This window comes from Alligator mississippiensis, chromosome 14 (genome assembly GCF_030867095.1).
Source record: "Alligator mississippiensis isolate rAllMis1 chromosome 14, rAllMis1, whole genome shotgun sequence".
In the NCBI taxonomy this organism is placed as follows: Eukaryota; Metazoa; Chordata; order Crocodylia; family Alligatoridae; genus Alligator; species Alligator mississippiensis.
This window is the reverse complement of record NC_081837.1, coordinates 28,335,552-28,350,827: the sequence shown is the minus strand read 5'-3', so window position 1 is coordinate 28,350,827 and position 15,276 is coordinate 28,335,552. Positions and strand designations below refer to the sequence as shown.

Below are 15,276 nucleotides of genomic sequence, written 5' to 3'. Positions count from 1 at the left end.
ACGTCTCTCTCCAGGGGCGCCTATGCCCTGGCCGACCCCCTTTCGAGCCCCACTGCAGAGTCCGGGGGTGGATGGGGTGGTGAGGTGGGAGGCTCAATGCAGGAGCTCCCCCTACTGGCCCGCCACAACCTCTACATGTGGGATTAAAAGTAACATGTACCTCAAGAGATCTAGTAAGCTTCATTTCAGTAATGAACTATGTAGGTTATGTCAGTAGCAGGTCACAAATGTCTTCAAACCATGGGGAATGTAAACGGTTGGGTAGGAGGTAAATGTGGGCTTTGAGTTTAATGGTGAATAAGTGAAGGGGCTATGATATGAGTGAAAGGGTTGTAAAATTTTCTAAATGTAGTGTTTTTTATGGAGTACACTAAGAATTTGATTGTTAACCAGTTATATATATGTAGCCCCAGTTTAGTACAGCTCAAAGGGAGAGTAAGAGTAGCTATATTACCACTCAAAAATGGTACTGTAATGTTTCAGTGGTTGTGCATGTGTGTGGATTCAGAAGTGTGTGTGTGTGTCCATGTCCTGTAGTGTGGCAAGGACTAGTACCCAGAAGTGTGTGCCGATGTGTTGGGATTCAGAAGCATCTGGGTGCTGGTCTGTTTCATGCCCAGAGCTACGCAATAATCTGGGGACTCCACGGGGGTTGCGAGAACTCAGATCTTTGTTAGAAGAGCCCTGTGCTCTGTGCTGCTGCTGTTTGCAGCTGTGGCACTGTGTGTACTCAGGGCCATAGCAAGAGGCAAAGATTTCTTAGGGTGAAATCTTTTACTGGGCTAACGGTATAGTTGGGATGAAGTGAGATGAGTTTTCCAGTGTAAAACATCCCCCCCCTCAGGTCTCTGATTATAGGAAGCTGGGCACAGCATAGGGGAGGGGGTAAGAGAAATCCCCAGGTGTAGCAGGTGCACAATTAGCAAAATAAACTAAGCTAAATACTGGGAGATCAGGGCCTATCAAAAGCGGGGATGGGGAGGGTCAGTCTTACCTTCCTCCTGTGGAAAGAATTCAGGAGTTGGATAAATTATATTGGGCCATGTGAAATTTTCCCTGCACATGGAGCCTCCTCACTCATCCCCACTACAACTTGTGCTTCAACCTGTGGGAACCTGCAGGTCGTTACAGTCTCTGCTGAGATGCAGATCACACAACACCCATGCACATATTGCCCGCCGCTTATAAATTTAACAGGGGAGGACCGCCTATAAATTTATCAGGGGAGGACAGCAGGGAATTGGGGATGCGCTGTTTACCAGAGCACCCCAGGGAGTAACCAGGAATAATGGGTGCAAACTAGTGGAGAGTAGGTTAGACATTAGGAAGAAACTTTTTACAATAAGGGTGGCCAGAGTCTGGAATGGGCTTCCAAGAGAGGTGGTGCTATCACCTAACTTGGAGGTCTTCAAGAGGAGGCTTGACAATCACCTGGCTGGGGTCGTCTGACCTTGATCCTCTTTCCTGCCAGGGGCTGGGGGTCAGACATGATGATCCATTGGGTCCCTTCCGACTCTATAATCTATGAATCTATGAAACTCTGTACTTCCTCATTTTACAGATTTTGAATTTTACTTAACCTGAAATCCTGGAAGAGCATAGCTATCACTGAACATCCTTAACTCTGGTAGGTAAGAATTCTGTCAATGATTTTCTTAAGGTTTTTTAAATTATATATCTTTTCTTACTAGAGTTAATCATTTGCAGATTTGTATACCACCTAGTTTTGCAAATGAGATTCCTGTGGCATAACGCTTATGATATATATATATATATATATATATATATATATATATATATATATATATATATATATATGCTTATGTATACTACAAGATACTATGCAATTCCTAAATGCTGCTCCCCTGCCTGTACAGTGTTGCAGTAGAATGGTGATTAGGATCATACTGTGAAATCTCTGGATTGTGCATTTGTTAGAGCCAAAGAACTCACTAGCAGATTTCAGTCTCAAAATGCTGGGAATGTTATTATGTGTAGTTAAAGCAACTCTAAGCATGTGAGAGAAGACTGCTTTAGTATTTTTCCTCTCCAGACTTCTACCTTCCCCCACAACATACAAATCACTTCCCTTCAGTTTCTATCCTACCTTTTCTATCCAATCCCCTTAAGCCAGTAGCATGTAAAAAGGTTGCTTCTTGCTGTCAGTGTCTTCAGTTGCTGCATATATATCTCATAAGCAACAGTTTACTGAAAGATCACATGCCTCCTTGATTATAAAACCTAAGCTGTATCCTGAACAAGACCCTCTTCTCCCACTATGCTCTTAAGCCAGCTAGGCTTCTTGTCCTTTCTTCTTCCCGGCCCAATTAATCAGCACCTCTTTCATGTGAGGCCCCTCTATCTGTAGTCAATTCCTCCACCACATATAGGTACCTTAACTTTGTGTTGCCTAATTGTCATAGACGTAAATTTAGGCCCCCAAATCCCAGTTCACATTGGGAGTAGGGAGTTGAGTTCAGACCATACCAGGAGAGGGCTTATTCTCTCCAGATCCTGAACATTCAGAGAGTCCCTGCAGGTTGGAACAGGAGTTGTAGGAGGGGTAATTTGGAGAGTGACATCAATAAGCTTCCAGGAAGCTTCATGTTCTAAGGGAAGTAGACAGTAATACTGAGTATAATGCGCCACATGGCTGCAAAACAGGAGCACTGAATATAGTGCACTGAAATAAGGATCCAGTTTCTACAGTCCAAGTGGACTACCTTTTATATTGCATAGAGTTTTGTGCATGAAACAGCAGAGAGAAGGGCTGGGATCCACTCATAATGGCATAGCCTCTCACAGATCATGACTTCCACATGGAAGTAAACAGGGACAGGGGCTGAGACAGAACCAAAGAGGCAGAGAGCCCTTGATCCTGAGCGTTCGGTGCATATCTATTTATACAGTTTAAATCTTTGTCGAATTACTGTGTTCAATTTGACTTTCCCAAAAGGCTAGTAGGCACCGGACACTCAATGAAGTAAATGTGAAAAAACTATGACTCCTTTTCTGATCCTGGGTTTGGTTCCTTAGTAGGAATATAAAACATAGAAAGAGCTCACTGAATCTGGCTGCATCTACATGAGATGCTGACTGTGCAGTTAGCTCGTTACTATTGTGCAGTAGAGTCACATAGCACGAAGCATGATGCAACACTACTGCACAATAGTAATGAGCTACTGCACAATCGGTGTCACCTAAAAGCCATTTGATGATGCTACTGCAGAGTAACTCGTTACTCGCAGTCATTTAGTACTTGTTGATACAAGTACTTGTTTAGTACTTGTATCAACAAGTACTAAATGACTGCACAATAACAACTGTGCAGTCAGTGTCTTGTGTAGATGCAGCCTCTGTCAATCTTAAAAATGCTGATTTTGGAAGGACTGTGTCTTGAAACTCCTGGCTCAAATAACCCCATATTTGGATACTCCCCTCTCCCCTGAATCAAGTCTCAAAGAAATCCAAGAAAGAATGAGGATTTTACAGCAGTTAGGTGAGTTGACCTTTACACTTGAAAAACATTCTCAGAGCCATGTGAAGTGGCCATTCATCTCAGTACGATCAGTTCAGCTGAGTGAGAATTTCCCATGTATTAATGAAGCCTCAAACAGCAGCTCTCAGGTACGCCAGTAAACTGCTACATTAATTGCTGTAGTTCCTCCCATCTCTCTTCCCTAGTGCCAGTGCTAAAGGCTCTATGATATGCCTCAAACATGGCTATTCTCACTTTCTCAGCACTGCATGACTGGCAAAATTATTTTACCATGCCTGCTCTCCATTCTTCACACAGATGAGCAGAGCTTTTCTGGAGGCTAGCTCATACTGGGTACAGGGAGAAAGCCCAGCCCTACCACAATTATAAAAATGTCTCTATGTGCCAAGAAGAGTTTAGCACCCCACAGAATGACAAGGTTCTTTAGATCCTAGTTCAGATTTTACTCAGCTTCTACTTTCCCAAAATAAAAATCTTTGATTGAGACGAATTTGTAGTAAGATACTTACCCACTCTTTCTGGCCAACTTCAGATTTGAACTAATAACTGGTTCAACGGCTGCAACATAGCCTCCTTGAGCTGCCCAGATTATATACAAACTGACAGGGTGGAAAGTATTTTGGCTACTGCCTATGTGGAGATCCCAGTTCTATTTGAAAAATAATTTTTAACATGTTTGCTCCTGAAAGGGATAGTTGGTGCCATGCACTACACTAGGTAAGTATCAAGCAACTGAGATAATTTTGAGCATTATAGGCACGTCCAGGCAAGCATGCATGTGCAGTTTGCGGCATGGCAGACTGGTCTGTCACGCTGCAAACCACGCACACCAGTATTCACCATGGTTAATTTGCAGCACAGTGGGACTTTTGACTCTGGGATCCCCCAGTGTCAAAAATGCAGTGCCAGAAAAGGCACAGTGGCACATGTTGGCAGCAGACTGTGCTGTCTGAGACTGGAGTGTGGCCAGTCAGAGCCACACACTGGCTGCTGGCCAAGATCTACATGCCCAGATTACTGCTGCTGGAGACCTGGAAGGCCCCCAGGACCCCAGGTAAGGGTTCTGGGGCCAACCCAGGTGCTAGCCCCAACCTCCCCAGCAGTGGCGTATGTATGTATCACTGCTAGTTGTGCCCAGGGAACTCATGTTTCCGTCTTATAAGAGCACTGCTTTGATCCGGTGTGCATAAAAAAAAAAACTGCAATAAAATGTATTAACCTTAAGAAAGGCTGTCGTTTTGAGGGACTGGTTTTAATGACCGTAAGTTCTGAACACTAAAACCTTTTTTTTAAACTCCTTATTCATGGAAATTTAGGGTTGAAAGGGACCTTAGGAGGTCATCTAAATCTATCCCCTGCTCAGAGCAGGACCATCCCCAATTAGATCATCCCAGCCAAAGCTTTGTCTAGCCTGGTTTTGAAAACCTCCTAGGATGGAACTTCCACCACCTGTCTGGGTAACCTGTTCCAGTGTTTTACTACCCTGCAAGTGAGAAAATTCTTCCTGTCTAACCTAAACTTCCCTTGCTGCAACTTGAGACCATTGCTTCTTGTTCTGTCATCTGCTACCACTGAGAACAGTCTAGCTCCTTCATCTTTTGAACCCCAGCCCCCTCCACATAGTTGACAGCTGCTTTTAAGTCTCCTCTTATCTAGACTCAAAGCAGCCCAGTTCCTTCAGTCTTTCCAAGTAAGTCATGTCCCCTAGCCCCCTCACCATTTTGTTGCCCTCCACTGGACTCTAATTTGTCCACATCCTTTCTGCAGTGGGGTGCCCAAAACTGAACATAGTACTTGAGATGTGACCTCACCAGTGCTGAATAGAGAGGAATAATCACTTCCCTTGACCTACTGGAAATGCAACTACCAATATAGCCCAGTAGCCTTCTTGGCAACAAGGGCACACTGTTGGCTCATATTCAGCTTATTGTCCACTGTAACCCCCAGGTTCTTTTCTGCAGAACTGCTGCCTAGCCAGTCCACCCCCCAGCCTGTACTGGTGGATGGGACTGTTCCGTCTTAAGTGCAGGACTTTGCACTTGTTCCTGTAGAACCTCATGAGATTTCTTTTGGCCCAATCCTCCAATTTGTCTAAATCACTCTGAATCCTAGCTCTACCCTTCAGCCTATCTACTACTCCCTCCAGCATGGTATCATCTGCAAACTTGCTGAGGGTTCACTCCAAGCCATCTTCCAAGTCATCGATGAAGACATTGAACAAAACCAGCCCCAGGACCAACCCCTTGGGCACTCTACTTGATAATGGCTGCCAGCTAGACAATGAGCCATTGATTACTTCTCTCTGAGCCCGATGCTCCAGCCAGTTTTCTATCCACCTTACTGTCTATTCATCCAGCCTGTATTTCCTTAGCTTGTCTGCGAGAATGTTGTGGGAGACCATATCAAAAGCCTTGCTAAAATCAAGGTACACCACACCCACCAGTCTTCCTGCATCCACAGAGCCAGTCATCTCAACATAGAAGGCAATCAGGTTGGTCAGGCATGACTTGTCCCCGATGAATCCATGCTGACTGTTCCTGATCACCTTCTTCTCCTCCAGATGCTTAGAAATAGATTCCTTGAGGATCTGCTCCAGATTTTTCCAGGGACTGAGGTGAGGCTAACTGGTCTGTAGTTCCATGGATCCTCCTTTTTCCCTTTCTTAAATATAGGCACTATGTTTGCCCTTTTCCAATCATCTGGGACCTCTCCTGATCACCATGAGTTTTCAACGATGGCCAATGGCTCTGCAATCACATCAGCCAACTCCCTCAGCACCCTCGGGTGCACCCCATCCAGCCTCATGGTCTTGTACACATCCAGCTTTTCTAAGCAGTCCCAAACTTGTTCTTTCACCACTGAGGGCTGTTCACCTCCTCCCAAAACTGTCCTGCCCAGTGCAGTAGTCAGGGAGCTGACCTTGCCTGTGAAGACTGAGGCAAAAAAAGGCATTGAACACTGTGAAAGTGTGTGTGTGTGTGTGTGTGTGTGTGTGTGTGTGTGTGTAACTTCAGCCTTTTCTGCATCCTCTGTCACAAGGTTGCCTTCCCCCGTTCAGTAAGGGACCCACACTTTCCCTGATCCTCCTTTTGCTAACAACATACTAGTAGAAACCCTTCTTGTTACCCTTCACATCCCTTGCTAACTGCAACTCCAATTGTGCTTTGGCCTTCTTGACTTTATCCCTGCATGCCCAAGCAATGCTCATATATTCTTCCCTAGTTATTTGTCCACATTTCCACTTCTTACAAGCTTCCTTTTTGTGATTTAGTTTACTGAAGAGTTCCCTGCCAAGCCAAGCTGGTCTTCTGGGATGGTTTGTTCCTGCACTCTCAGTAAGGCTTCTTTGAAGTGTACCAGCTCTCCTGGATTCCTCTCCCCTTCAGACTGGCTTCCCAGGGGATCCTGCCCATGAATTCCCTGAGTGAGTTGAAGTCTGCTTTTCTAAAGTCCAGGGTCCTTACTCTGCTGCTCTTCATCCTTCCTTTCCTCAGGATCCTAAACTCTTATCTCATGGTCACTGCTGCCCAAGCTGCCATCCACTTCTACATCCCCCACCAATTATTTCCTGCTTATGAGCAGCAGGTCAAGAAAAGCGCAACCCCTAGTTGGCCACTCCAGCACTTGCACAAAGAAGTTATCCCCAATATTCTCCAAAAATGTCCTAGATTGCCTGCACACTGCTGTATTGCCCTCCCAGCAGATGTCAGGGAGAATGAAGTCCCCCATGAGAACCAGGGCCTGTGATTGGGAAACTTCTGTTAGCTGTTTGAAGAAAGCCTCATCCACCACTTCCTCCTGGTCTGGTGGTCTATAGCAGACCCCCACCATGACATCAGCCTCGTTCCTTTCCCCTGAGACTCTCAACAGCCCTATCTCCAGTTTCATTTTTCCAGTTTGGGACTTGAAGGAGATGGAAGCTCTTAACCTTGACTATATAAGAGCTCTGGTTCTGTTATAGTATAATGCACAACAGTCCGAGTGTTCATAAGGTACAATGCACTTTTGACCAAATATAAATCATAAATAAGGCTAGGATTCGGGCACCCTGTTAGCAAATTACACAACAAAGGGGGGGGGTGTGTACTGGCTGAAGCATTGGGCGTGAGGGTACTAATCAATGGCTTGATGTCTAGTTGGCAGCTGGAATCAAGTGGAGTGCCTCAGGGGTCAGTCCTGGGGCCATTTTTGTTCAATATTTTCATCAACGACCTGGAAGTTGGCACAGAATGCACCCTCAGCAAGTATGCAGATCATAGCAAGATTCAGGGAGTAATAGAGAGGCTGAAGGGTAGGGCTAGGATTCAGAGTGACCTAGACAAATTGGAGGATTGGGCCAAAAGAAATCTCACAAGGTTCAACAAGGACAAGTGCAAAGTTCTGCACTTAGGGTGGAACAATCCCATCCACCAGCACAAGCTGGGGGCTGACTGGCCAGGCAGTGGCTCTATAGAAAAGAACCTAGGGATTACAGTAGACAATAAGCTGAGTATGAGCCAACAGTGTGCCCTTGTTGCCAAGGCTAATGGCATACTGGGCTGTATTGGTAGGTGTGCTGCTAGCAGGTCAAGGGAAGTGATTATTCCTCTCTATTCAGCACTGGTGAGGCCAGATCTGGAGTACTGTGTTCAGTTTTGGGGCTCCCACTACAGAAAGGATATGGACAAATTGGAGAGAATCTAGCAGAGGGCAATATAAATAGTTAAGGGGCTGGGGCACATGACTTATGAGAAAAGGCTGAGGGAACTGGGCTTACTTAGTCTTGAGAACAGAAGACAGAGGGGATTTAATAGCAGCCGTCAACTACCTGAAGGGGGAAGTTGAAAAAGGATGGAGATAGACTGTTCTCAGTGGTGGCAGATGACAGAACAAGGAGCAACAGTCTCAAATTGCAGCAAGGGAAGTTTAGATTGGATATTAGAAAGAATTTTCTCAGTAGGAGGGTAGGAAAACACTGGAACAGCTTACCCAGAGTGGTGGTGGATTCTCCCTCCTGGGAGATTTTTAAGACCTGGCTAGACAAAGCCTCGGCTAGGATGATTTAGTTGGGGATGGTCCTACTTTGACCTCCTTAGGTCCCTTTCAATCCTAATTTTCTATGATTCAAGGGGGGTGGGGGGGACAGCAGGGAGGAGTTACAGTGGCAGCTGTCAGGGAAAGTTTACAAAGCATGCTGGCTGCATGCCTACGGTAAGCAAATAATAATCAGGCCAAGTGCACTTCCCTGTTATGAAACATCGCTACATGGAAGCTAGTTTGGAGGACTAATGTCTTCATCCTTTTTTGTAAGCTAATGTTCTGTGCTGAACTATATTTCCCAAGATTCCCATGCTTTCTCACATAATACAAGACATATACAATAGGCTAGATCTCAATGGAGTGATGCAGATTTCATTAGCTGAGAATCCACACCTACAAACTTAAATCTATTCAATTCTATTTTCTTAATAGTCTTAACTTATGCAATTAAGAATTTGTAAGCCCTGCTACAGTGTGGTTATCACAGCAAAATATACTGTATAGCAGGGTTGTCAAAGATCTGGCCTGCAGAACCCAATCATCTAGCCTGCAGTGCTGCTAATGGGTCTTGGAGTAAGCCCACATGCTACATGCTGTGTGCTGGATTGGCCCTGCATGCACCTTGCAGGGTGGACATGGGCTGCAGTGTATGGAACCAGGGCTGGCATGCACTACACATGGTGCATGCGGTTGAGGTGGGATGCACCAGACAGGCCTTGCATGCTGAGGTTGGTGTGCAGCCCAATCTGGCACATGAATTGACCCTGTGCCATCCAGTCAGCCAGCGTAACCTGATGAATTTGACACCCCTGCTGTATGGTGTTCTTTTAGTTCTACACTGCTTACCTGCTGTAGATTGAATGGCAGTGACTCACGAACAAACACCACTGAAGACTGAGTCGAAGCATGGCTCAGCTGTTCTTTCAGTTTTGCATGCGCTTCCTGTGTGGCTGCAGGTTCCTGCACCATTTGTGTAGCAGCAGTCTCTAGAGACTCAGTGGCATGTATAGTGTAAATAAACTCAGGCGACTGTGGCAGAGAACAGGCCATTGCTTGATCTGTTCCCACCACAAATGACGTAATATCTGAACCTACAGGAGTAAGAGGCTCCAGCTCACTGGCCTGATTTGAGGAAGGTACATCGCTATTTTCAGGAGTAGCTAGCAGCCGTTGGCCTTTGTTAGGCTGTGGCATTGAACACTGGTTCTCCACAGGTTCCACCTTCACCATCTCCAATTTGGGAGAAGAATGCATCTCATCTACAATCTGAAAGACAGCCTCTAAGTTTACTTCTGTCTTCTTGTTTTCATCAGACATATTGCATGGCCAGTTGGATGGCAAAAATTCAACTGGATATGACGACTGCATTGGAGGAGTCTGTGGAAACAAATACAGTGAACTGTAATAAGGATAATATACCCAACACTGTAGAATATTTAAAATTCTTAGTGCCGTTTTTTTTTAGGACTCACAGGCTCTGAGAACCTCAGAGCACAGCAGACACTTCCCATCTTTTCCTTCTTTAGTTGAGTCATTACTATACTCATGATTCCTTTCTTGTTTTGGCTCCTCAGAGCAATGCTGGCACCAAAGACCAATGGTGGCAATAAAAATAATTATATGCTAATATATAAATGTAGACTTGCAACTGCTCTAAAAATAGCAGCTCTAATTGTGCTGAGGATATCTGTGAATTAACTGCCAGAGCAGCTGTAACAAGAGGAGGTGAAAACAATGAGGCTTTTCCACTATAGGTCTTCCAGTTCCATCTTAGGTCTCCAACCTAGTACAGGAACCTCAGTGTCCCACTCCTCCAACTCCCAGGATGAGAATTTGAAACTACAATGTTCCGGTAGTATAAGAGTAATGTTGTAGCCATGATGGTTCAGAAATTAAGTGAGGGGCAATCATTTCTGAGGGTGATATCTTTTACTGGACCAACTACATAGTTGCGATAGCTAGACAAGCTTTCAAAGCAAGACATTCTTCTTCTCAGAGCATGAGTCCTGAAAAAATGGGCCATAAAGAGTAAAGTCGTTAACAGATGAAACCTGATGAAGAATATCTTGCATTTGAAAGCTCCTGCCCTGGAGTGGCATAACTTTAAGCCACCTAAAGTGCGTTTAAAGCTAATTTCAAGGTGTTAATGTGTAGATAATCCAGGGGCTAAGAGCTTCAGGAACCATCTAAAATTAGTTTATAACAAGGCCCTTACACTTTAATTTTAGGTGGCTCCTGGAGCTCTTAATCTCTGGATTGTCCACACATTAACACCTGAAACTAGGTAGGGGGCTAGATGAAGCCCCATGACCTGGAGCTTCTGTCCTGGGGCAGTGGCAGTAGCTCCCCCAAAAGCACCTTCCCTCACTGCTCCCAGCTACCCTGAAAAGTATGACCAGCACCCCCTACATCCCAATCCCAACCCCAGTTTACTGAAACATGAGACCTTATTTACTTCTTTTTTTTTCCTACTTCTTTTTATTTTATCCTTCAGTGGCTCTATTCCTTCATTTCACACCCCCATCCACATTTCCTTTCCACCTTCCATTTCATTACCCACCACCATTCCATTAACTCTCTACCTTCCAGCTTCATGTTCCTGCCCCCTCCCCCCGCAATACATCTCTCACCCCTCCCCACTCTATCCTGGGTCACCAGCTCTCTAGTAAGAACTAACTCACTGCTATAAAGTTTCTAGTCCAGGCCTTGCTTGCCAGCCCTCTAGTGGTAAATCACAGTTGACTGGGAATAGTCAGAGAAGATTTTGAGCTTTAAGATACAGGTAGGCCATTATCTGGGCTCACAGGCCACATAGGGAGTTTTGGGGAGCTGTTGTGGGCTGGGCAGGCACCCCACTCCATGCAACAGTACCCCAAACCTCTGTACATGGGATGGGGGCTGTGGCAGGGAAGGGAGCTGGTATAGGAGTGGATGAGCTGGTGTGGGCAGTGGTGGCAGAATCGGCAGAAAGGAGCCACAGGGCAGTCCTGGTGCAGGCTCTGGGTTCCACTTTTTCCCACCATCACCCAGTCATCATGGCCAGGACAGGCGAGTCCAGAGCAGATGCTGCAGGGACCCCGACCCCCATCGCAAACTGGGCTAGAACCATGTTTTGTTTTGGTTTTTTTTTGGAAAAATTTTCATGTCAAATAAGCCAAATCAATTCCAAATCCATGAGTCATTCAAGAACCGTATGTGACCCTGCTACCAGCAAGCATCCTCCACGTTTGCCTGGGGCTTCATATGCTTCCAAATCCAGCCCAGGACATGGGCCCTGCCTGCTGCTACCAGCTTGAGGCCCTGAGCAGGCAGCAGCTCCTTCCCACTGCTGTTGCCACCAGCCCCAGCCCCATAGACACCTGCCAAGACCTGCGTGGCCAGGGCCCAGGTCCCAAGCTGAGTGCACACCCCTAGCCCCAGCCCATCCCATGCAGGATGTTGGAGTCCCTGCAGAACACGCTCCAGACTCGCCTGCCCTGGCCACGATGAGTGGCAGTAGGGGGAAAAAGTGTGACCCAGAGCCTGCACCGGGGCTGCCCTCCAGCTCCTCTCTGCTACTGCTGCCACCTCCAGGCCCCCCGAGTCCACACAGGGCAGGCCAAGGCTGAGGCTGTGCACTCAGCCTGGGGCTTGGGCCCTGCCCACATGGGTCCTTGCTGGTCTCCATGGGGCCGGGGCTAAGGAGCCGCCACTGCCAGGGTTACCGAAAAAAAGGGAATCTAGCTGTGGAGCCACCGCAGTCCACTGCACACTCAGAGGTGGCAGGATGCACCACAGGCTGGATGATGCCTGGGCCAGGTGAGAATGAGGGACCCGCCAGGGGCTGGACAAAGTCCCTCCACAGGCCGGACCTCGCCTGCAAGCCGTATTTTGCCCACCTCTGCCTTCAGGTGTGACTGCTCCAAACTCAAGCTAGCACTAACACCGAACAACATTTGAGGAGTTCAAAGTGCAACGTGACAATGCCCTAGGAGTCGCTCTCACAAAATGATAACCCTGGAGAAGTCAGCTATTCTTTTATATTGCGGTTACCTGATCCAGAGCAAGAAGGTCATTAACTGGAACATTTGATATGTTTACTTGAGGACTAGGAAGAAAAACTTCATATTTACATTCTGCTGTTGTTGCAGGCATTTTTATAGTCAAGTTAATTTCACCAACTCAAGTACATCCATTTTGGGATTCCTTAGCCCTCCTCCCCATAGCCACACAGCAGTATTTTATTTTAGCTTAGTGCACTAACCTGGAAATAGTTGCAGTGGGTATAGGTAGAAGCCGTAGGACTAGCGCAACCACTCAGAGGATCTATGTGGGTAGTTGGTGAGCAGCACTGTAATACAGCTGAAAATAATCCAACCAGAGAAGTTATCAAATTTCTAGAACCTTTGTACTGATTCTAGGTCCTGCCCAGACTATATACATTAGTTTATAAAAGTTCATATCTACCCTACCTTCTACCCTGACTGGACAGATCAATATTGGTGCTGCAACCTCTCTTCCAAAAATACAGCATTACTCCCCTAAGGGATTTAAGAATCACATCTGTCATCTCAAATAATGCTTATTCTGTATATTTCAGATCTACAGAATCCATTGCTTTTGGTGTTAATATTATTTAGTGAGTAATTTGACTAGAAGACCCCATAATACACGCTAAAGTTTGGCCCAAGAAAGAAGCCTAAGATTAATATTGCATTAGAAATAAATCTACATAAGTAGTGTACTGAAGTATAGCTCTACTCTGAAAAAATTATTTACAAATGAGGTACAATGGATTCTACTTTACTGTTTCTCAATGACTATCAAATGTGCTTAGTTTACAAGTAAATATCATTTATAGACAACCAGCATTACACATGCCAAGGGTCAAGAGTCATCCGTGGTAAAACTACACTAGTGTCTATACCAGGGATACGTGTGGTCCAGAAGGCAAACTGGATTTTTGGATCGTCTTATTCTTCACTAACAATATTTTTTATTCAGATACAAGTTACTTTCAAAGGGTTTACACAAGCATAACCATTTGGAACTAGATAAATGTCTCTGGATTTGCTGTAAAAGAGAACAGAATATAGCTTAACATTTTAATTTTGTTGGCTTTCCCAGGATACTAAGCAGTAAAATCTTGGTTCATCTCGAAAATCAACAGATATAAATGTACACAAAGCAGTAAGTCTGTTTATTAAGAAGCTGTGTATCTATATAGTCAGGTTTTTTAGTGGAACTGGACCCATGAGTACGGTTCCTGATCAGTCCTAAATGCTTCATTTGTGGCTAACCAAGTGTAACTTTTTCCTCCTCCTTGAAGGCTACATCTACATTATATGGTTAAAATACTATTGCACAAATAATCTAATCCCATATGTGTTCTTTCTACAATCACAGGAAATAGAGAATAGTGGATTTGTTAAGAAAGTAGCTCCTTACAGTGTGCAGAAGAAACAATAGTGGATAACGGAAAAGATAAAAGCACTTGGAGAACACTGGGATAAAGATTTCATAAGCACCTAAGATCGTATATCAGTTAGGTTCCTCCAAAAGGGAGAGGAGCAAGCTATGACATGTTTTACAGCAAGGCTGTCCAATCGGTGACCCACAGGTTGTATCTGAAATACGAGCGGTTAACACGTGGCCTGAGGTAGCCAGTAAAGCTGTGGAAGAGGGTACTGCCTGCACTACCCATGTGGCAATGGCACAGGAACCTGTCCTGCTAGCACCACTCATGCAGCTGGAAAAGTCCCAGGTGGCCTGCACAGAATGTGGTCTGTGTGGTGTACAGCTCCCAACCACTCAGAAGTTGGACCATACAGCCGTGTCTTATAGAAGAGCAGTAAGTTGTTTTTTTTCCTGAAAAAGCTGTCAGCTATTTCAATGATGGTAACAAAAGCTCTCAACTCCACATTGGTGAAGGAGCAGAGATGTAAACAGTAGCTTACATTTTCTGTAGTCTCTTATAGATTCATAGATGTTAGGGTCGGAAGGGACCTCAATAGATCATCGAGTCCGACCCCCTGCGTAGGCAGGAAAGAGTGCTGGGTCTAGATGAACCCAGCTAGATGCATATCCAACCTCCTCTTGAAGACCCCCAGGGTAGGGGAGAGCACCACCTCCCTCGGGAGCCCGTTCTAGACCTTGACCACTCGAACTGTGAAGAAGTTCTTCCTAATGTCCAGTCTAAATCTGCTCTCTGCTAGCTTGTGGCCATTATTTCTTGTAACCCCCGGGGGCGCCTTAGTGAATAAAACCTCACTAATTCCCTTCTGTGCTCCCGTGATGAACTTATAGGCAGCCACAAGGTCGCCTCTCAACCTTCTCTTGCGGAGGCTGAAAAGGTCCAGGTTCTCTAGTCTCTCCTCGTAGGGCTTGGTCTGCAGGCCCTTAACCATATGAGCTGCCCTTCTCTGGACCCTCTCCAGGTTATCCACATCCCTCTTGAAGTGCAGTGCCCAGAATTGCATGCAGTACTCCAACTGCAGTCTGACCAGCGCCTGATAGAGGGGAAGTATCACCTCTTTGGATCTATTCGTCATGCATCTGCTGATGCACGATAAAGTGCCGTTAGCTTTTCTGATGGCTTCGTAACACTGCCGACTCATGTTCATCTCGGAGTCCACTAGGACTCCAAGATCCCTTTCCACTTCCGTGCCACCCAGCAGGTCATTTCCTAGGCAGTAGGTGTGCTGGACATTCTTCCTCCCTAGGTGCAGCACTTTGCATTTCTCCTTGTTGAACTGCATTCTGTTGTTTTCTGCCCACTT

General features: G+C 45.7%; 1 protein-coding gene across 2 annotated transcripts in view; it reads right to left on the bottom strand.

Moving 5' to 3' along the window:
- Positions 1 to 15,276, bottom strand: part of HSF5 (heat shock transcription factor 5) — a 38,582-nt gene that overhangs the window by 12,304 nt on the left and 11,002 nt on the right. For both annotated transcript variants that reach the window (XM_059717227.1, XM_059717228.1), the window contains exons 3-4: positions 12,762 to 12,859; positions 9,365 to 9,895 (exon numbers count right to left, since the gene is read on the bottom strand). In XM_059717227.1, the coding sequence (XP_059573210.1) occupies positions 9,365 to 9,895; positions 12,762 to 12,859 (629 nt within the window). The remainder of the gene's footprint in view (positions 1 to 9,364; positions 9,896 to 12,761; positions 12,860 to 15,276) is intronic.